The sequence below is a fragment of the Tribolium castaneum genome, chromosome 1 (genome assembly GCF_031307605.1).
Source record: "Tribolium castaneum strain GA2 chromosome 1, icTriCast1.1, whole genome shotgun sequence".
NCBI classification, from domain to species: Eukaryota; Metazoa; Arthropoda; class Insecta; order Coleoptera; family Tenebrionidae; genus Tribolium; species Tribolium castaneum.
The window spans coordinates 35,059,958-35,084,128 of record NC_087394.1 but is presented as its reverse complement, the minus strand read 5'-3'; the positions used below and the strand labels follow the sequence as shown (position 1 = coordinate 35,084,128).

General features: G+C 38.1%; 1 protein-coding gene and 1 long non-coding RNA gene across 9 annotated transcripts in view; both read left to right on the top strand.

Annotated features, from left to right (window-relative positions):
• The window catches only part of Lar (Leukocyte-antigen-related-like), a 205,258-nt gene that overhangs the window by 105,301 nt on the left and 75,786 nt on the right, over nucleotides 1-24,171 (top strand). For all 8 annotated transcript variants that reach the window (XM_064357111.1, XM_064357119.1, XM_064357116.1 and 5 more), the window contains one exon: nucleotides 7,947-8,035. In XM_064357111.1, the coding sequence (XP_064213181.1) occupies nucleotides 7,951-8,035 (85 nt within the window). In that variant the 5' untranslated portion in view covers nucleotides 7,947-7,950. The remainder of the gene's footprint in view (nucleotides 1-7,946; nucleotides 8,036-24,171) is intronic.
• Nucleotides 21,109-23,338, top strand: LOC135266412 (uncharacterized). Its single transcript, XR_010334458.1, has 3 exons — nucleotides 21,109-21,375; nucleotides 21,431-22,943; nucleotides 22,996-23,338. It is a non-coding gene; the product is annotated as an uncharacterized LOC135266412 (long non-coding RNA).

Sequence of the window (24,171 nt, the reverse complement as noted above, 5' to 3'; positions counted from 1 at the left end):
AGATTGGTCCATCAGGCTCGTAATTTTTCGAGAATAACGATGATGCAACTCGAGCCGGACTTAATTTTGACTCGTTTCCTTGTTTAATTTCAACTGGTAAAAATTTGATCAGCGATAATGGTGATTTCATCGACGCCTATTCTCTGGAGAGCGGCCACATGGGGTAGCTTTTCCGTTCGTCTGTTTAATATTTGATGGAACAATGCGTTGTTAGTGCTTTTCGAGGTGGAAGCGACGATGCATTTCATTAAGGTTTTGTGCGTTTCGAGAAGCATTAAAGAAATTTATCGTCGTGGGATTTCCATCGACCTGGCTACGCTACAATTTTCCTCCACTATTTACTAAAACGTTTCGAATTACTAACGGCGGAGGTGCATTCCGTTCGGGCGTGTCTCGACCATCGAAATTATGCCGCACATAGGGAAATCAGAATTTATGTCATATTTTCTAATCACTGTATGACACGCAGCTGGAAATTTTCATCGGGTTCATGCAAATACTCCGGGTAATGGCTGTGGGTATTTATTTTGCGCGCTGGGTATTACACAGCCGAAGTTAAACTAAAACTGTATCAAAGGAGGCGTGTAACAAGATGTCTTCTTTGTGGAATCGATAGCACCTTGCCACGGTCTTTGACTGCTATTAAAGACCGCGAATTGGTATAATTTAGCTTTCGACATGAAAAAATATCAAAGAATTGTGATGTTTGTTGTTTTTTTCGAAATAACGAACCAATTGGAATGATTTAGCCGTCTGAAATGCGATAGTAACTGCGAGGGCCACTCCTCTTTTCTTGTCGGAAGAGTCTCCAGTTTCGACACAAGGGACAAGGTGTGTGTTATTGAAACTTGACAGCTACCGGGCCTTTATATGACTTCACAGACCATCGAACAAACATTCCGGACAACACTTTTCGCTTTTATTAGATACCTTTTATCTTTGTAATGGCCAATTCGAGAAACTTCCCCGGTCGAGCTCCCATAAGAATTTAAAGCGGGCTGGGAGGGAAGTGTCGGTTTCCACTATAAATTAATACTTTAGTGGCCAATGTCACGTCACACTTCGTATTTGAACAGAAAAAAAAATAGGACGAGAGTTGGGACCGAAGAAAATATCACTTGTCGGACACTTGTTTGGATAAGGTATCAGACTTTGGGTCTCTTGATGTTAGAGGAAGGTTACTAATTTCCGGTAAATTTGTTAGATATTTGCACTAGTGACGATCATTAAATACGACTCCCTTGATGATAGAACCTCGGCCAAGCAGGCACGTAGGAGGTGGTATTCAATTATTGGGTAAAGGCAAGTGGTTTTTATGCCGAAGGTTATGCAAATATTTGGCGGTTACGGTTAACACTGACCGCTCCTGGTTTATTTACATTTTGCTAAATTGAATTCGACATTAGTTCAGTTCAATAATTGCCAAACTAAGCTAAGGAGCAAGAAAATGGAATTTCAAACACGATGCGGTCTGCACATGCTCATAAGATTTTCTATGTCAGGACATCTCTCTGTTATTAAAAAGCAAAATAGCAGAATCAGGATGGTTTTCTTGAATCGAATTTTTTTTGAGTTTTGGTGTATGCCAGTACAGTGTGAATTTGATAGTTGTGCAAATATTTTAAGAAGGTAGAAGGTAGTTTTCGTAATCGTATGCAGCGTTATGAATGGTGTGAGAGTTTTTGTGCTGTTGGGTAAAAACTGATAAAAGTTTAGCCGTTCGAAAACTGAAAAGAGGCGAAAGCAGCCCACATGAGCTAAATAATTCAAACTACTCGTTGGAATGATTATAGTGGAAAGTTTTTGTCTCCCAAGATAGAGCTCGTATATTTCCGTGCAAATTGCATACGGTATTGAAGTGGTCGGTCGCATAATGGTCCGTTTTCTAGGCGAGCTGCATGTATAAACCGGCAATTAAAAGTAGCACCGTTTTGCTTGCGGTGAAAAACGTCCGGTGACGCATCGCCGTGCTTTTTCACAGTCGGATGGAAATATCGGCTTTCATAATGAATGCTTTCCGTCGGCCATATCGAACCGAGTGCCAGTCGAAAGTAGAATGGATGTTGTGTGTACGCTTAATTGCGGACCAGTAATGGATGAATTCGGTTCGATTAACTGTTGAAAGTAGGATAAATGTTTCCACGCCACAATATATAAACACACATTAGCTATCTTGATGCTTGATATGTACTGATAGATACGTTGTATTGACGCGACCCACGCATCCTGAACCTTCCTAAACTTCCACTGCGTCCGAACTCTATCCAAAATTTTGATTGACCTAACGATGGCCATTGTCAACTACAAGTTTCCACTAAGGGAGAAAAGAGGGAGAGAAGAAAAAGACGCCCACGTTTTTTGTAGGGATTATGGCCAGAAAGGAATCCTGCTTTTGAGTATCGCACTTTATTCAAATCCCTTTCAGGTGAGTCGGATGAGTTGTCTTGATTGACCTAACGACGTTCGGCACTGTCGACAACATTTCGTGAATTATCATAAATGAATTTGAACCGTTCTTGTTATCCACGAGGCAATATTTGAGGTAAGAGTCCCTGTCGGCCATATTTTATCGGTGAATACTCAGCCTGCGACAAGCTCCAGCCCAATAGGTGCCGGCTATATTTCATTTTCGCTTATTGAGAGTTACGATCAATGAACCATAATACACATAACCTAAATCGATTTTCTGTGTATATCTTTTAACTTCTTGAATATATCGCACGAAATGCATAATCTACTTGCTTGAGTCAAAGACAAACTAGAACGGAAAATCTTAAATAGTTGATATAATCCCATAACAATGGCACGGAAGATCTAAAGCGCTTCTGAAGTTTCGAATCCTTACTGGATCAATATTTCACCATGTAGATCCGTCGAAAGATGCGTTTCCACACTTGTTTCAGAACGAAGTATTCAATTTTCGAATGTCAGTTTTAATTTTCGCCCGGGTAAATTATAGAACGCTCGGAGACAGAGCTTATTATTCGTCCTTTATGTTATCCGGATAAAAATTAAGTTCTTAGTTCTGTCGGCATTGTTCAGCGAAAATGGAATTAGCGAGAGGTCGAAGTCAAATAATTAGCTTTGACATTTGAATTGTGATAATGCTGAGCCTTTACAAGTGCTTTTCTAGATGAAACAATTCCCAAATGTTAATTACAAGATCTGTCTGTTTCATAACTGCGACAAATGTCAACCGGAAAACCGCGATGAACCCTTTTTGAAGCGTACGGTGGGACAACGAGTGGAACTCTAGTGCCTCCAAAAGAATTCTATTAGCGGCGAATAATAATAATTGGTCTGTCTTGAGGTCCTTAGAACTTTACGCTGTAAAGTGTGAGCTGACGTCGCAGTTTTATGACGAAAACCTAACAAATTGCGGCTTTAAGAAAACAGAATTGAGTCTCTGATTACTTTGCATAATTTCACAATTACCGAGAGGTTTTTTCTTTAGTTTTTGTGAACAGAACACTTTCTTTTGCAGAAAAATGGTATTCGAGTGATTGTAGGGTAACCAACAATAAATAATTTCGGATTGTTTCATTAATGCGACCACTTTTATTATTTTCGAGGATATTATATTTCGTAAAGTGCTGTTCTATGTATCCATTTCGAGGCTCGGTGGTCAGTTTGGTTGGGGATTTCTTGACGTTTCCGTTGCTAATTCCCGGGAATGAAACGACACAATTCCCAATTAAAAAAGATTCCGCTTGGATTAAAACAGAATGAAGAGGAGCAGCGAGCAGAAAGACATCACCTTTTGGGAGATCTTTTGTTGAAATGGGGGATTTGTTCACCTGTACGCATACGCTTATGCAAATTCGGATTTCGTTCTATAAATAGCTTTATCTCACTAGTCGAGGGGCGCGACTTCACCGGCAATTTAATTGTTCAAGTGGCCGACCATCGTAATTATATTGGATGGCAGAACCGAAGAGGTACCTATACGTCGGGCGAATGATGTCGGGAACTCTGTTTGCGTTAGATACACAGAGAGAATAGCGGAAGGAATTCTCATTTTGCACATGAGCAAATTTTCTCATTTCGTGTTGAACAATCGGACGAAAACTTTCGTTTTTTGGGTAAAAATTTAAGCAGTGTGGCGTCCACAGGTGCGAATCCATCAAGACTGATGTTTCTATTAGAGGATCGCTTTCGTAAACATAATTAATCCGCCAGGTTCGGGTCTATACACGACGAAATGAAGGTAATTTGTCAAGTGAGCGATTCGCTAGCTTTCCTTTTCGCCCGTGGCTTACGTAAGTCTGTATTGCATTAATTTAAGCTATAGTCGACCGAGGTCTCATTTAGATGCATCGCAAAATGTATGCACCAGCTACCGTTGCACATCTAATCGTTCCCGCTTTCTGATTTAAATAATTCCCAGGGAGTAATCATTGTCGGTATGCGCTAGGTTCTGCTTGGCCATTGATTTCACTGGATTTAATTAAAGATTCAATATTTGTCCGGCTGTTTCGTCTGATTCGTCTCATTGTCTTTGCTCCGGCTTTGATCTCTTTACATTCATCGAATTGACTTTTCAGCAAATTTAAATAACGTAACCATTAGCAGGATAACCCTTACAAGGTTCAAGTAACTTTTCCTGCAGAAATTTGCTTAAGCTGGGGAGTTTCCCCTTTATTACTTTGCAATATCGTAAATGTAATGAGATAGATGCATAAAGTTTACTTTACGTATATAGTGGATGCGCTATTATGAATTTTTCAGAACTTTGTGTTGCAATTTTAATGCAACAATATGAGGAAATCGGGTCTCCCTTTTTATAGAAATAAATCTCTTCGTTTTAATTTTAGATCACCTTTGTACGAATTAATTTCAAGGAGATCTATTCTTTACGGTTTAAATTGAAATTTTAATTTTGTATCAACGTTGAAATATTAAAGTAATGTTGCCGTCCCAATCCAGCAATTACGTTTACTAATTTAAGAGATAATAACCTTTCTGATATTATACATTTATGATCAACACAGCAAAACCAACAAGTTCAGCTATTTATAGATACATTTCGGTGGAACTAATTGAGTTGATAAAACAGTTTGAAAAAATTAAATGTCGCTACGCGGTATGGTTTTTTTAAGCGCAATTGCAAATATTAGTTTAAAACACATCAAACATGATGAAACAAATTAAAAATGGATTTTATAAAGCCCCCAGGGTTTATGTGTTTTTTAGTCCGAATTAAAATATTGTAAAAAAAATCATGTTGCGGGGAAAAATGACAAAACGGATATTGACTGAATCACGACCGGAATGTGCTTTTGATCGAATGTCGTGCTGTTTTCACAGTAACGTTATTATCACTCGAACTAATTTGTTCCAAGTTCTAATCAATATAAATACTACGTCTGGAAAACTTTTTAATACCAGCGCTTTATTTGTTCCAACTAAAAAAACTTTAAATTTGTGTTCTACCGATCAAAGAGTTGCTATTTCATGCGATCAATAGCGATAACTTTTTGGGATTAGGGCGTTAAATATTTCGATTTTGTTGGTTGGTTGGAACAATAGGAAAAAATAGAAAAAACAGGACTTTTAGAATGGGTATGTTTATTATGTAAAAAAACAAAAACTGGAATATCTTTGATGTATGATTATTTGAGAATTTTTTAAATTTATTCTATCACAAAGCAAGTATTTAAAAATGGTGGATGCGCCGGGTCAGTGTAATTGACTATTGCCGTATTGCAGTTATTTTTCTAAAAATAATTTGAATAAAGCTCTGTGAATTTAAAAGTTAAAGTTTTGTTTGCTTAACGATTTTTATTGGGGTTTAATGGGGCTTTTCTTTCGTAGTTCATCCGATTAATTTTTGTTTTGTTCTTGTGTCTAATTACTGTAGAATTTAGATTGATTTTTTGTCCCTCCGGTGATCCAAAGTTTGTTCATTACTCGGTGGTTTGGCGTCCGCAGCAACCGCCTCAGCTTCCGATTGGCCATTATCCGATGAGCTGCAACAGTACGAACTTGCTGTGGCGTTTTAAATAAATCACATGACGATCGGATTTGCGTCAAACTATCTTTAACTAGCAAAGTTCGAACGAATCGACTTTAGATAATTGGATGGGACCACCGATATAGATTTTTCTTCTTTTCTTTTTTTGTAAAATGGACGCTTTGTTACCTCCGAGGCACTATTTCTACGATCTCGCGTCGTCAAGAGGAAAGTCTGTTAATTATCGGGTGTTGTATGGCAGATGAGCTTATTGTATACGTTGATTGTTGTGTACCAGATTGGAAAATTAACTCCACTTGGACGGTTGAAGCTGCGACGAACTCCTTAGTACTAGGCCGAATCGGTCGCTGCCAGATAAATTAATCATGTAGAGGGTGGGCAGGTCGTAAATTAATTCAATAATAACTCGGCTATATTGTAAGTTTCACTATACCGCTAATGGAATTCGGTAGGTGTTGTCGGATGATAGTAAATGGATGAACGAGGTACGATCTAACCGCAATGTTTCCATTTTATTCTGACGGTCTTGATTACATCCGACCGTCGCGTTCTCGTATACCTTTATTCTAAAATCGACCGTGTAGTTAATAATTAATTTGGGTCTTTCTCCTGTCCGAGCAGATTTGAATGGCAAATTTTTTCGCCAACGCCTTCATGACGTTTTTATTAGGAATTCACGCCGCGACGTGGGTTTGGGACGATCTAACAGCGAGGGAGGTAATCTGATGATTAGGCGTTAATTATCACAGTTTATGAGAGCAAGTTGATTTGAAGAATTTTTTTAATAATTAATTTTTCTTACAAAGAAATCGCTAATAATAAAAATTGCTTTTCCCAGACAAAAATGCTTATGACGTAATCCTAAATGAGAGTTGGGTGGGATTAAGTGTTTTTGCCGGAAAATCTTTACAGAGCCGTCAAAGATAGGTGATGGCTTGATCGCGTCTCCATTGACTTTGAAACAACTGTCGATAAACGCGCAAATAAAGCGAAATAATTAATGACTTTCTCCTTGGAAAGAATAGTGTCCCGGCTTTCATAAACCCTAGCTCTCGGAAAAAACCCTTTCTAATTTAGTTTCGCAGGGGTCGTAGGCACTTACGTGACGGTAATGCTTTAGCGTGGCGCCATTAAATAAGTTATGAATTGAAAAGTTGGGATTGTGTGTGAGCGAGCGAATGATCAATTGTCGTATATATCGAAACGGGGGTAGTTTTCGTCGGGTAGTTGGAGGGCAATCGTCAACTCGTTTCGGCGCGAACATCAGACGATATAATCGAAAACCAATCTAGTTTCGGGGTGGCTAATGGCAGCCACTCGAGATGGTAATCTCTGCATCTGCATGTACAAGACGCGGGCCGGCGCGGAAAACGTGCGCCGCGGCGTCACCGACGCTTGGCGTCCAGGTCTCTCGCACGCGTCAGTAGTGGCCACGCTACCGGCGACAAAAGCACGCCCCTTCTTCGGCACCGATCTTAAACACACGTGACCAGAAGATTTTGAAAAGATGAAGATCGTTCGCGTTCAGATCCTCTAAGTTTGTAGCGCTTTGTCCTCCAATGGTGCGGGAAATAGACGTGGAAAATGAGGACCTCCTCGAATCGCACTAGCTCGTCGAACCACAGGAAGAAAGCTGGAGTTTGCCATGAAGGCTCGAATAAGAATCACCGGGTCATATCAATATTTCATCGCTAGTTCAATTTTATGAGTGTTGTAAAGTCGACGTTTATATTCATAGGATGTCGTAGTGTTGCAATTTCGTGGTTTTTCGACGCACTTCCAAACGTTTCGTCGTATTATAGTTGTAATTTCCCTCTTTGAAGGGGGTGGATCGTGACGCTCCCCGAAGTCCAACTGTGATTCTCCGTAGTGTGTTTATTTTAAAGTGTACCTGTGATACAATTACCGCTCCTCCAAACAAAGGATACCTAAAAGGGTTTGCTATATCTGTTCTTTCTTATTCCATATCTAGGTAGATGATGACGTTCCCCGGAATTTTATCGGGGGCTTCAGTCTTGGCCATCATCATCCTCGCAACTACAGGCCAAGTCCTCTCCAACGGTAAGTTACTCTCCTTTATTCGGCTACAAGGTATTCCAAGTTTTACTATCCGCCAAAAAATAGATAAAAATAGAGTTTCTGTGTCTGTGTAATTCACAAGAATTTGTCAAGTCGAATATAATTCCGACTTCGTGTTTAAATGTTATTGGGTAATTTGTGGACGAAAGTCAACTTCAGAAGGAAATATTTGAAATAATTAAAAAAATATTTGAAATTGAAGTGTTTATTTGTTGGCCGGCGGTATAAGTTGGAACGCCCTGTACAGTCGCATGACTATCATCTATACAGCTCCGAATGCACTCCAGATATACCAGCAGACTTCAATTAAATGGTGATTTACTGGCACGAACTTAACCGATGTTGATTCTAAACATCTGAAAAGTTTGACTAGTTACTTTTATTGCGCGAGCTTTTATCGGAAGAGAAAAACTCTTTTCTCCGGTTTAATATCTGCAATGATATTTCCACAAACACACGGGAGAACGCGAAAATCCGGAATAAATTTGACTAGAGAGAGCGTATTCTGAATTTCATAATGTCGGTGAGATTTAAGCTCCTCCGCGCGAAATTCAGCTCCTCTTCGACGAGGTTGGTTTTTCGGGCGACAAAATATCACCCACACCTAACCGCCCTATTATTTATTTCGGCAATTTAACTTCATTGCAATTTACGATTCTACGGCGCCCGGTCTGATAATTTAATTCTTGCGAGAGACGTTCGGAGGTTTTTTCGTCCCACGCTCTCTCTTGTAAGAAAAATCACAGCAGTAACGCGATTGCCGAGGAAATTTTCTCTTCTTGGATGTCTGGCGTAAATCAGACCGCGCGTAGAAAAAAAACGAAACAAAAAGATTGTAAGGATTATGGAATTTGTCGCGAAGAACGCAAGAAATTAAATGAGAATCAGGAACTAGAATTGTCGCTTTTTTCATGAGATTTTTTCGCTTTTTTCAAATGAGTATAACGGATTGTTTGCCATTTGGTTTAAAAAAAGAGTATTGCTCACTTCTCTTAAACGTCTGCAACACAATAGACGGACAAATTGAAACTAGGTCTGACAATGCGTTAAAGTAACGAACAAAACGCTTATTAAAAATTTAGATAGCGAATTGTTTTGCGAATAGGCGAGTGAACTTTAAAGCGCTATCTTCAGGTGAGGCATCTTTACTCTCGGATCGGTTTTGTTATCGGAGGATACCTAGGGTATTGACTGACGGTTAGTTGGGAATAATAAATATTTGAATGTTGAAATAGGATTCGTCCGTGTCCTGATGTCTGTCCCGAGCTGTATATGCGAACCTACATCGAGTAAGTGCCCGATAAATTATGCACTGGCCGTTAATTTGGAACATTTTCCATCCACTTCGAAATTACCCTGTAATTTTTCATCAGAAAGGTCCTTTTTTAGCCAGGGCCAGAGGTTATCCCGCGATTAATTTATTCAACGGGCAGGGAGAATTTTTCAGAAGCCCCTTTCTAGATTGAAACAGATCTCCATCGATTTTTTGTCAGTCCGGAATTGTGATGAAATAAATTGGATAAGACTGTATTCAGTGTAACGGCTAGGTTAATTACCGAAGCAGGTCTGATGTGTCAGACAGCAATAAGTTTCATCGAGATATTTTGATTAAATTATTCCATTAAGTAATAAATTACAGTATAGCGTAATCCATGAGCCAATTCATTTTCAGTTATTTCATTTTACTGTCAGTTATCATTACGATTGCGATATCGAATCGGTAAATATGCAACAATGTACATTTGGGAGTCTTATTCAGAAAAATATTTTGGACTGTCGAATATTCAAACTGTCACGTCGTTACGCCGGTTTGAAACAACACTTTTCGCTTATTTCATTTATTCCACGTTGGACGAAAATTTTATTATTTCTGTCCACGATCTCTACAACCGTTTTTTTATTACTTTGTTTTGTTAATAACAGGATTCACATCTGTTATCGCATCCTTTTCACTGAATTAAGTTGAACTAGCCGAGAAAATTTAATAAATAATTAATAGGAATTCTTTTTCATGTGAGAATGAAATTTGAGTTCTATTACGATTTTTCTAGTGTTTGCTTCTCTTAGCATGTACAAATTTAATTGTGATTTTTTGAAAGGACATTACAAAAGAAGTGAAATTAAATTTTACGCCTTGCTCAGTTTTCCCAATGATATAAGATAAAATTAAAACGTCTCGTTCTTGAGGTTGCCTTCCCTGTCGTCCACTGCAATAACAATCATTAAAGTAATTGATGTTGACATTAGAAGCGGCCTCTTGCGTCCCTCTCATTTCGTACACAACCTCATAGAGGCACATTAACTAATTGATGTCATGTTGCTGACGCCCTCGACTTCTTTTATAATTCACTCATCAGCGTCATCCTATTTATGCCGTAATTGGTGCAGGTTGAGGGGCAAAAAGTGATTTTTAATATTGCTAGAAAGCTTTTTCTGCATTGTTTGATTTTTGGAGTAGTATTTATATTGGCTCGGAAAGTTTGTCAAGTTTTTGGGCGGTAGTTTACTGTTTTAATGGAAAATTGTTTGTATTTTGATGATGATGTAATTAATAAACCAATGAAAGGCTGCTACCACTGCTAACAAATTGTTTAGCATCACATAACATATTTTTCCACAATTAGTTGATTGCTGATGCTTCTGTACTAACAGGGCGAATAGTAAATTAAATAAACTCGCTTTATGTGTCCAAAAAGCCATAAAATACACTAACTGAATTTGCTTTTTCTGCACCTAGTTTCACAAAAGCATGTGATGTGTGCCCAATTTAAATATTTCAAGTTTATAAGTTGGATAATTTTGAAAAAAGTTTACTGAGGTTGTAAAGTTTATGTCCACGCGATGAATTAAGTTACTGTTTTTCTTTAACTAAAAGTTTATTAGTGCAACAAAATTGCTACTTGTTTTAATAAAAGTTTTAGTACTGAAACGTAGCCGTTCGTCTTTTGGTGATTATCATAATTCAAGATTTACGAATTGAATTTCGATCCTGATTTCCATATTATGTTTATGAATTTTGCGTAAAAAATAAATGTAAATTCTGTTGCGAGTAACCTGTGTAAAGGCACCTTAAACTGAATTTCGAATTGTTGTCGAAGCAAACAATCCAGGCACTCCCCTAACGTTAAAAATAACGAGCAACAAAAAAGGTGGACTTGTAAAAAATAAAGATAAATCCTAAACGTTCGGTTGATTGCATGATTTGGTTTCAGGGGGAAAAGTTCCGCTCGTGTATTATTCTTGATTTAGCAATATCCGGCCCGCAATGTTTTTCTTGTATATTATGACTTTTGCCCCGAGTAAAATTGTTCAAGTTGCCTTCTCTCTGAAAGCAGCGACTTTTTAACGATCACTACAACACTCGACTCGTGTGTGAGCTTTTTTCCTTTTCTGGCGCTACCTGGAGGACAGAGATGTGCCTTCTAACCGATCTATGTTTTTGTAAGCTTGTAATTTTTCTTGTACGTGCAGTTGATCCAATAATGGACCAATTAGAATGAGAAGAAGGCAGAAAAAATCATATTTAAGGTTGAGAATTGACTAAAAATTCAAAAGAGGGTAATATGTGGCCAGAGATATAAAGTTACAACAACTGTTCCGTGTAGCTACAATCACACGATATTTAATATAAAAATTGTAGATGCAGAAGTTTTATGGGAATTTGAAGGAGTTGTTATTCGCCATTGTTAAGTGGCTGTTTTTGGAATTCCGAAATGAAATTTTCTGCAAAGAGATTTTTTTATTAGGCTTTATTCTTAATTCACCATTTCTGCAATTACACCCTTATCAAATTAGAGTCGCTCTCCGGGGAAATCTTAGGTAGGAAACCAAGACGACCGGGCGAAGTGTGTCGCTCGACAAAAATAAATCTCAATTGCGAGCGTACAAACCGCAGATGTCTAATGAAATTGGCCATAAGTCACGTCATTTTCGCTGTCCGCCATTAGCTTGTTGGCGTTTGCTGTTGTGTTTTTTTAATGGACCATCCATCCTCAGGTAAATTTAATTAAATTAGCGCATTTGCACGAGATTAAGTCTCCGATTTCGGAGGTTTATTTGTACATAGCACACAAGCTGGGCCGTGTGCGCGCCCTCGGCTTTTAGCGGTAATTGTCAGGGATCTGGATCTGAGAAGGGTAGGGTGCTGTTTGTTTTAAATCCCGAACTTTATAGAAATAAGCTTTTTATGTTTCTTTGTTGCGAACTACCGTGCAAGCGCACTCGATTAATACGGCATGAGACGCGCAAACGTTACACGAACGAAAATGACGACATAACACGCGATCCACCCAAGGGTCGGAGTGACATTTCTGGGCTGCTTTTTGTCGGAACGGTTCACTGTTGGCGCGAATCTGTTTTCGGAGATTTGCGATTTTTTACGTAGTCAGAGGGAAGACACAGAGGTGGCACGTAGAGAGGACTCGATTAAAATTTCATGACTATGTAAATCGCATATGCAGCGCGATGAAAAATGCACGCCAATTTCAAACATTAACAGAATTTCTCACTTCGAAACAGAATGAAATATTCACGGTGACGCGTATCGATCTCTACTTGCCGTAAATTATGTCGGACAGTGTATAATGTTTTCCGTTGTTTTCTTTCATTTTTTTTTTCGTGACGGCTTCGATAGGAAAAATGCCATATCGACCTCGACCTTTTGACGAGAAAGAAACAGGTCATTTGCCATTTTGTTGTAATTTATGAGACATTTTCAATATTGACCAGTTCGCATTCGATGGACGACTATTTAATTGCCCGTTTAATATTGAGAGTGCTCAACAAATCGATCACAAACAAAAAATAATTTATCGAGTTACTTGGGGCGGGTTTAGGAAATTGAAAGTTGCTGGTATTAGACTATCGACGCCGGAAATTTTTACCTTATCACCAGGGAACCGATTTTTCGAAAGCTTGCACTAAAATTAAGATTATGAATTTTTTTAACCATCACGTTCGAGTTTCGACAGTAAATGCTAATAGGATGCCAAGCATTCATAAAAGTGTTAAGCTGCTCGTATTTTATCGATGTTGGAAAGTTTGCCTTCTCCACATTCAGTGTGCCTCTAAAGCGTATTTAATAATTTTGATTTAGAAATTGCTTTGTTAGTTAGGTACATGCATTATTAGTACTACGCAAAGTCTGCTTGGATGCTTTAGCACACCATGTTACCAATATATTTTGATTGTTTTAATCTAAACAGTTGTTGCATTCAGACTAGTGCATTACTAAGTTTTAGAAGTGACGGTTGATAGCTGTTAATAGCAAGTTTGCAAACTGTACTGTTGGTTTTTGCCAATTAATTATTTATTTACATGATAAATTTTATTTACGAGTCATGTTACAAATGTATTTAATAATGAACATTTTCAAAAGGAAGTTTTGTGTGGGTAGGCTTCGGTGTGGGTAGTAAACATTTTTACTTTATTTTCATAAAGTTAGGTGTGTTTTAAAAAAAAATTATTATATATTTTGGTGAATTATAAAATGGTGTAGGAGCAAGCTTGAAGTGTTTGTCTTTTGTAGTTTAGTATGATTTCTACTGCAGTGTTGCCACTTTCAAGACTTGCACCCAATTAAGGAAGTAAATATAAAACTAGTTTATTAAATTTTATTGAAGTTATTTTTAAGCGCTCCTCATTTAGACTCTTCGAGTGCTGGGTTTAAAAGGAAGAGTCGATCGTTCGTTTCCATTCTTACTCGATTTCAACAAAGTTTCTCTCAACCGCAGGAACTTCTTAATTAGCAATTCTTTCGTTTTTTTGGCAGACTGGTTTCAGTTGTTGCTTGCCTGAATTATTGAGAACAATATCGCCGTAATTTGACCTGACCTTATCCAATACAATTTTCCTTATTGCACAAAAAACTTTGTAACCCGCTTTGAAATTCAATTTTTCATTTCGTTTTTGCCACAAATACGTTTTGTCCTCATCGTCAGACGGCCCAGATCGGTCGATTTTTGGCTAATTGCGTACGGGTCGGGGTCCCCACTTAGCGCTCTTAACGAGGCCACTTGTCGACGGGCTTCAAAGGGGCCCTACGGCCAACACACTGTTTGATTGGAAATGCGATCTGTGCTCCGAACACCCTTTGTGAAATCGGAGCCGTTTCGGCCAGGTTTCTACTCGGGGACCGAGTGGATTCCATTAGCATCGGAACGTGTGATGGCCCCCAGGTGCGTGTTAAGTCGCTATCGATTGGACGGCGGCAGCGTCGGCGATCACGCTATATACTCGACCAACTTCTTGCCAGGATAAAATGGAATATTTGCCGTGATCGCTGACCCGACATCGACAGGTTGCCGACCATGCTTAAGCATAATTTTTGTAAAATAGCCCTTTACGCTCGCTTTGATAACACCTATTTATAGGAATTCTAGAAAACTCACGAACTGTAGCGGTAGCTAAAACATTTCCTTTCGTGGAAGTATCACCAGTTGCTAATATTTTTGAATTAGGAGTACGTGATGAATAAATTATTATTTTGGGTTTTATTTTTTCCTGTCATCAGCAGTGCATTTTTCTTCCTGGCAATAAAACTTTGCGTATATTGCTTTAGGGTCCCCTTTCGCATAAAAACCTCATTAATTTTTGCTGTAGCCACAGTATAAATTTTTGAAAATAGAAAATGCGGATGGTCTTAATTCATTTAAGGGATTATTTAGGAAATGGTAATAGAATTAACTGTAAAATTTACTGGCGAAGTTTGCGCAGGATATTTTGTGCTTCCTATAAAATCTGATATGCATTTTTAATAAGACCGTGCCGCAAAAGTTGGCAAACTCTCTCTTCTCGCCGTTTCTTCTCTCTCTTGAGATGGGCGTTATCGCGTTGAAGGTGACGTCTCGAATGTATTCTGAAACGCTTTCTAATTTGCTGAAAACTCATCAATAGCGAAACATTGCACCTCTATATGGGTCATTATGATGCATGAAAAATGCATGGTGGTAGGTGGCAAAGTCGGTTCCATATTGCTCCAAAATGTATCCGCATGCCATCACCTTAAATGGATTTCTCGCTGTTCGAAAGGTGACGCCGAAGCATTCTTTTACGGTAACGCGATATTTACGAGCGTCACGAGCGCATCTACTTTTAACGCATCAATTATTGATATTTAAGAGGGTCTTTACTCAACTTGAGGAATTAAACGATTCTCTACCTGAACTGTAGACGTGGATCGTCTAAAACATTCTGTAGTATTCTCTAAAGTTTGGGTAAATTAAAACCACCAGAGGTGAATAAATGGGTCATTTATGTTTTTTAATTACGGTCATAAATACGGACGAGGAGTTCGAAACTTGGTGGATGCGCCGGGTTAGCTCCAATTTTTGGTTAGTTGCAGAATGATACTGCTTTTAACTTTAATTCCTTTCTTTTATTACGTAACGTACAAAACAAGTTAAAATAGGCAACAACGTTGCAAGCAACCCTTTAATTTATGATTTATGAAGTTTGTATATAGATATGGTTGAAACAGAACTTTTTGGATTTATAGAAAATGGTGGAGGCGCCGGTTTTTTACCGGTCAATTCCTACAGTAATCAATTTAAATGTTTTAAAGCTGTATTTTTTTATGTATTTTTGGGCAAAATGTGCTGAATATGCTGTCGTTATGTAACAGTTTTGCATAGTTTGATTGATTGGATGAATAAGGCTATTAGCCTCGTTATTAGAAGGCTGTCATTTGGGTGATGGCAGTTAAACGCGTCCCTAGCATCGAACCCTTTTTAATTTAAAGACAACACAACACGTTAATTAAGCTCATATTCACACTGAGGCGAAATTCATTTAGCGTCCGGTTAATTTTGCACGGTCTGGCAAAAAGTTAATGTGTATATTTAATTCGAGTCGGAGATTAATTACACTTGAAAACAGGGGGACGGCAATAGAACAAACGAATATAAATAGGGCGCAAAACTAAAGTCGCAACCGACATAATGAATCAAAAACAAAAACAACTTTCAACATGTCCACAAGCCACGGGAATAATTAGGAACATTTCCGTGTGTCGTCTCGACGCCTGCCTATGCGCGCACACACACGTGATTTTTTTCACTTTTTTGCGGACAGGCTAATTTAGTAGAAAATTTCCCTGGATAGAGCCACCACCAGGTCGGTGCCACACACATGCCCTAATTGCATAAATATTTACACAGCCCTCGCGCTGGCCAACGGAACTCTTAACGGCGACATATTTCACCTAATTAATAACGTTTCAGGTCATAATTAGCAGAGTTATTTTTTAATTACGGACCCAGTTGGTTGAATTGAGTCAACATTATTATCTGAAATTTGCTCAGCACACACAAAGACAAAATTTGCAAGGTTCAGCCATTTATTAAAAAGGGCAACACATTTTCCACCCGCTCTCGTAATAATGGCTTTTGAGCCTACGACTGGTCCAGATGCACACTCAAATATCCACCGGATCTGACGAGGATACACTTCAACGACGTAGAATCAAAAACAATGGCTTGGGGCTCTTTTTTGACTTCATATGTGGGGAAGTTTTAATAAAGGGCTTTCATATTATTAATTCACCCTTAGGGGCACAAGTATTGACCTCAATATTTCACATCTGACCGCTGTATACGTAACATCACAGTTAAAATTTTCGAAAATCTGGAAGCATGATCATATTTTAATTCGATTTGTTCGCATGTGTTTATCCTGTCCAAAATGGCGTTCTAATCCCGGAACAGGTGTCGAATTCCGCACAATAAATCAGGTGCTTATTCCTGCATAAGCTAGGGGACTCTTTTTCCTCCTAATAAAGCAATAATTCAATAAATTAATTTAATCAGTGCGTGTGTGCCGTACGGGAATTAAACAATTTTTCAGTGGAAAAGCCGTAGAGTTATAGGGGCGTTATCGAGTCAAAACCGGAAACAAGTCTTAGCTTGCGGGAAATCAAGGGTGCCCGCAGTAGATGTCGCCCGTTAAATGCCGGAATGGGAAACCGGGACCGGAAATTGGACGGATCAACCGTGCCACCTCCGCATACCGATCGGAGTGCCATGTATCGAGCAAGAGTGCTAATCAAAGATCCCAACCGTAAAACTGTGGAATATATTTCGATGGAATGGCGGCTTTAAAAACGAAAACGTTGACTGCTGGTCGAAAGGGTTGGAAAATTGGACCAGGAGATGCTCTTCCTGGGTGTAGGGAACATTTTACGCATTGAGTGTTTGTTTTGTTGGTGTGCGGGTTTAAAAAATTGTGCCCGCTGTGTCATCCATTCACATTGTATGACATTTGTGTTAAATTCAATTGCACTCTGGATGCTATTGAACCGTGAAAGTGCGATATAATATAAATTACATTCATTCCCATTTACGCTGTTGCATAATACATTGTGTCATAATAGCATTGTTAAAGATGAATCTGTGCAATATGCGTAAGCAGTTTACAGAGGAATCACCGAAGTGATTAGCTTTGATCAAACCAATTGGTGCATGCGTTAGTTTTTTGCAAATTCCAGAAGTGTTTATTTGCCGATCGGGTCATGGGGGCCACAAGAAACCAATTTACTCGCAAAGTTACGTATCGATTGGGAATTAATTAGGTTTGGTGGAGTGTGTAATTAGTTTCATAAGAGAAACGATGATTTTCGACGCGGTGTTCGGTTTTTTTGACGCAAACATCTTTTCAGAGCTATATCCTTTACATGTGTAAAGAATCCGGGTCGGAAAGGCCGCTCTTTTCAGGCTATTGAGCTGTGCAAAGACTCATACGTCACAATGTCTGAAACTCACCGCGTCGGGCATGTAAGAGGGATGTAGCCCTGTTCATTTCATGCACCGTCAACTTGCAATGCACATCCTTCCAGCTACCAAACCCAGAAGCTCAGCCGTTGGAATCTTTTATCGAACCCGGAGATTTTCTCACCCGTATTTATTACTTCGGCCGCTCTGGCTATTCAATCTATCGAAAATACGGCTATGGGACGGACGACGGAATTCGGGAAAAATCACCATCGTAGGGCGGATTTTCGAAACAATCCTTGTTTTTCAAAATGTGATTCACATTTTGTTTGGTCGTTTTTATACAGATATTCTATTTAGTTCAATAGAATTTGCAGCATTTCAAAGTGTAGGGAAATGGTATTGAAAAATTCCTCGTACTTTCGTATGGAAGCATGAACGGAATTTAACCTTTATGATACATTTATTATCAAACAATTCTCAATATGGGAATAGTTATCTAACTACTAGTTCGAAAATGCCACATTTTCTCTAACGAGTTCCGGTGCAAATTCAGCGAGAATTTGCTTTTTAGTTTTCAGGTTACCCCAGATTTCAGTTAAAATAAACTATTATAGTAAAATTCTTTTAATTTTGGTCGAATGTTGTATAAATGTATCAAATAACACTTTCCCATCTGCTACTAGTTTTGTCTTTGTTGTTACTATGCGAATGAGCGAAACAAAATACAAACCGTCAAGCGTAGCGGAAAATGGGAGGGTCTACCAGTCGTTCCCAAACTATGGGATGCCACTTTGGTATTTGTTATGTTTATTGCTGTTAAATAAATTAATATGTCTTTTGTTTGTTTGCCTGGTCAACTTTATAAACAAAATGTTTACTATTACCAACAAATATACATGTTAATTATGAATTTCAATTTGGAAGTGATTTTTAAATCCCAAAGACTTTTTAATGTAAACAATTTGTAAACAGCATTGTCGTCATCATGGAAAAAAGACGAAATTAAAAGGTGGCTCGAAGAGAAAAAAATAGTGCACCCACAAAATGCTTTTAAACAAGAATTTTTAACAATTGCAAAGTCTAATAAACAGGATATTAATTACAAATTAGACAAACTTGTTGAAGAACATGGCCATAAAGTATTAAGATTGCCGCCTTATCAATGTCACTATAATCCGATAGAACATGTTTGGGCGTAAGTAAAACTTTTTACGACAAACATATCGGGAAAGTTGATTCCACCGGTGAATCTATTTTACAAACGTAGCAAAAGGCTTTAAATCAAGTTACACCAGAAGTTTGGAGCAACACAGTCAATCATTGCGACAAACTAATAGAGGAAGACTTAAAAAAACAAATTTATCTTGACCAGGTGCAAAAAGAAATTATCATTAACGGGAATTCGGATAATGATAGTGATAGTGATAGTGATTTCGGAGAATTTGACGATACTGCTACTGAAAGTGAGAGTGAAATGTTAATTAAATCGTAAATAGATTTGTAAATATTGTACATTTAATATTTTTATACATTTTTTGTAAATAAAATTTACTTGTCTGCGCTTGTTGCATTATTTGAACATGTTGAGAATCACTGATATATTTTGGGTGGGTGGCGTAGTTGGGCTTGCGAAAGTTTCGTGTCTCTTTTAAATGACCTAAGTGCGAGAAAGACAGTATACCCCTGGCTCGAGCCGAGGGCGGCCCATCGTTTATCTTACTTGCTCCTAGCTACTTTCTCGAAGAGTAAGAAAGACAACAACGTTTTACAACATTCGACCAAAATTAAAAGAATTTTACTATATCAATTAATTATCATTTATTAATCTTTTCCTCACCTTCTTCCTAATGGAGAGATCTAGTTACACCTCTTTGTTACAACAGAATTATATTTTTTGTGTCAGTCAAAAAATCTTTCCAGTTTCTTAAATAGTTAAAGTAGTATGATCCGTTTAAGGAGTTGGTGTTGAGTTTGTTTGTGAGCTTTTTTGCAATGCTTAAAAGGATAAGAAACATTTCATTACATTGAGATAGAGGGTTAAAAAGGAATTGAACGTTGGGTGCTTTAGCATTACGGTCTCTCTTGAATCCGATGGAAAAACAAAAGCTTAGTTTGCTTTTACCTAGAGTGGACAGTTGACTTTAAATCTTCGGAATCCGTCTTTGTAGATTTTGGGCCAAGAGCGGCGACATTTTTTGAGTTGAAAAATGATAAAATCGATAAGAAGTGCGTTTGGATGATTAATTAAAGGGGGGTTGACAATGTGCAGAGGCTCATTGAATATAAGTCATCACCAATAATCAATATAAGTGGAGGTATTCGATTACCGCCTCTAATTAAATCTATTCGAAGCCCGATTTTGAATGCGACCCACGTATCCGGCGACCACCTTTCAAATTTAACTTATGATATATTGCGGTGGCGTCGTTGTAATTATATACCAAAACCTTAGACCGACCGCCGCGAGCACCACAATGAATATTCATTACGTTTCGAAACACTGCACACACCCATAGGGAGAAACGTATTCGTTAGCGAGAGATGTATGAATAAGGACCTACGGATTCGGGGGGTGATACACATATACATATACACAAGATAGCTGCTTTTCACTAATGAATGTTTTATTTGGTATGCACATTCTCTAATTCAAGCGACTAGCAAATTCAATTTCATCCAACTACGACCACACCGACACGATCGACCCACGACGTAACAAATAACCTATAGTGTTGTGTATGTTTGTGTGCGCTTTTGTTTTGACGTTTCATTCGGAATAAAAGTGACAAATGATACCTGATTGTAATAGAAAAAGCGACCTGCCTGAAAATTGAGAAATACAACGTGAATGTATTGTTCAAGGAAGAACCTGAAACTTTCAAAATGAAAGAAAATAGAAGCGGGAGTCACACAAACTACCGTCAAACAATAACTCTCCCACTCTTTTTATGGTGCGGAATCAATCACTTGCTCGAATTTGTTTGATTTACTCAATAATAAACACAAACTTTCTTTTCGATGGTAATAAAGAAATCATTTAGGGCTAAGGAAAGCTAAACGAGCAGTTGACAATTGTTCCAATACCATTATTTCTTTTCGATCGCTCGGAACAATTTAACAACTAAAACGGAAAACTAAACATGTAATTACACATTTCCCTCAGAAATTGACGGTTTTATGGTAAAATCTTTACAAAACTCGAGGGATATTTCTTTTTAGTATACATCACGCAATGTGAAAATTTTTTTCCTCAACGAAATATAAAAGGAATAATTACAAAAAATTATCGTTTCTGATTTACAAATTTGTAACTAGAAAAATTCTTTCGGTAGATGTAGTGATTTTTGGCGCCTTTTTGCTAGCAAGAAATTTAATGTTCATACGAACGGTGAGCTGCACTTTGCCTCCACCGTCTTGTTGTGACAATGTGAATGGAAATTCCATTCTCGTCGACATGTAACATCTTTATTTTAAAACGTGAGACAGGTTAGCATGTCCCGCGACACCTACTCTGATGGAAATTGGTGCAGGTGTGGGACTTCAATTTGTTTGAATCCAGTGTCACAAATGTCAAAGTTTCAGCCTCTCGATCTTTTAAATGGAAATGACTTGGGGGTCTTCTAGCTGTCTGGCGATGATGGTTCATCTATCTTTATTTTGTCAATTTCAGACTGATGGTTTTGTTTTTTCTGACGACGCATTTTCAAAATTGTGCTTTGCCAATTAGGGGAGATGGAACTTGTTCGTGGAAAAAATTGTATTATTGAGTAATTTTTTTTGGAGTAGGTAGCATCCCGGATCGTGTTTTAATGGTGCGGTTGGAAATATTGATTGAAGAAAAATAAAGGGATTATTCTTTTGAATCCGGCGGCTTGTCTCCGAGCCGACACATGACAAGGAATCCCTTTCACTGTAATTTACTTTGTGACACCTTGAGGTCGAGGTATCGGAGAATCTTTCGTAATATGTTCGGTGAACACCGGCGAATATAAATTTAAATTTAATGTTTTGTTCTCGGCAGACGGCAAAAATTGATATAGAATCGAATTTTTTCACCGTCTTTTCCTACTAAATTGTAATTTACAATCAAAGTTCTTCCTCTCGCGAGACCGAAGACTTGACGGCGTTTCAGATTTATAATATTGCGCGGAATCGGGTCGACAAGGGGCCCGCGTTAAATTGTGTTGTGTAAATTATCAGTTGCTAGTGGAAATTTACATTTGAAAGGAAAAACTGCCATTAAAAACCTGATAATTTACCAGAAATTATATTAGAGTTATATAAGAATGGCGAAGTTCGTACGAGACTTCGTCACGCCACGCCGCCATTATCACTTATCTAAGTTTCAAACTCTCTGGCGTGATGGAAAAAATCAAAATGATGATGGGCGGTCTGATTTACCAAGCCCTGTGTAAATTTCCATTTGTGACTTTCAGTTCTGGCGGTGTGTGAAACTCTTCTTCTTTTTCTTCCACAATCATCTTATGATTTTTTAATTTTCTGCGTCGAGTGCCGAATACAAATTAATCGCATAGATGTCTTTCGCAGCCCTTTCGATAAAAAGCCGCCGAAAGGGTCAGAAAGTTGGCGATCTGAAAAAAACGTAATCCTGCAAGAGTAACACAAACTGTCATTAATCACGAGCTTATCTGGTGTTAGTGACGTCACTCAGGTCCAAATTCGAACGCACAGCTTTGTTCTCGACGCCGTCGACGTCCGACGCCGCGTCGAGGTGACACTTCCAAGCTAATAGCGTAATTGGCTGGCAAAAACCGACGTTCGAACTCCGTTTATTCGGAAAATCCTCTCGGTAATTTCGTTCCGACCGCTTCTTTTCCGGTGGGTTTTTTTATCCCGGATTTAGCCTCCGGTCGTTGTCCAAACCGAAATGATTCATGCAATTTGACATTTAGACCGTGATTAACAACCGTTCCGTATTAATTTACAACTGCGATGGGGCTTAATGGCCGCGTTAATCATATCCGCGTGATGTTGTTCTTCGGGGCGGCGTGTCGAGGAAATTGCATTCGATGTTACGTGGTCGAGATATGAAGGTTCATAGGAAATTAATAGTTTTATATAACACCAGAGGTTTTGCATTGTAAGGGGTTTATTAAACTTGACGGCTGGCTGCGGGTAACTGGCACCGGTATCACATGCTTCGAGGTGGCACAAATTACCAGGTTGTTTCACCACACTCCAGACAAAAACAACACTCGCGACTTTTATTTGAAGCAATATGTTTAACTCAATTGATGAAAATAACGCAAAGGCAGTTTTGTGGGAAAATGGATTTGTAGAGTCTATCTTCTTAGAAAAGCTTTCACCGAAAGCCATTTATTTTTCTTCAATATTCAGAAAAAATCAAGAATAGATCCCAGATTAACCTGTAAGACATCAATATTGGAACTTGGCTCTTTATTGCTCCAGCTTCAATAAATTTTTATAGCACTTTTACGATTTTCATATGAGATGGCTTCGTATAAAAATGAATTAAAGTTATTGCCTACCGAGAATATAGTCCTGTTAAATTGCCGAACGAAATACTTTTTCTATCCCTTTAATAAATTACCAAAAATTCTCCCGTTTGTTGCGTGCAATCTGTCAGAGGTCTGATTGTGATCAACAAGGCAGGAACGACCTGGAATTTATGAAATCGTAGTTAGCATCAGGATTCATTCAAGCGAAAATAGGAACGAAAAATCAACGATGTTGTGGCACTAAAGCGTAATTTACCGGACTGTTATTTTTAAAACAGATTATTTTTGCGTTCATAAATCACCTAATTTAATTAAAATACGGTCTGCGGCATTTATTATTGTTTTAAAATTGCTTCAATATCATGGAACAGAGAATGAAATGAGTAAATACGGAATTTATGAAAATTAACATACATTTATAATAATCGTCTGAATTTTACAAAATCATTACTACACAGAAATATTGTTTTCGCAAAACGAATTGGTCCAAGACGGTTCTTTCTGTGTCAATTTATATTTTCGTTGCCGTCTCGTGTTATCTTCTTCCATTTTAAATCTAGGGCGAAGTTGAACCAACAACGGCGAGTCTTCTGCGTTTACTTCGACTTTTCCAAACGTCACTTGCTTTGACAAGGAAAACTCTAATTCACTCAAGTTAATTCCGGAGATGCTATCGGAAAGTGTCCATTAGAAAATTTCAACCAGACAAGATAATTAATGTTGACTGTTCTGTTTTTAATTATGCAAAACCATTTACTATAAAATTATTATATTATGTTATTGTTAAGCTAGTCATATTTTTGTTCAGATTATTACATTATAAATTTATTAGTGAAAATTATAACAGAGCGTAATGTGTAGTTTAAATTAGTCTGAATTTGTGGAATTGTGGTAATTTTTAGCAGATCACTATTCAAATTTAAAATGTAAC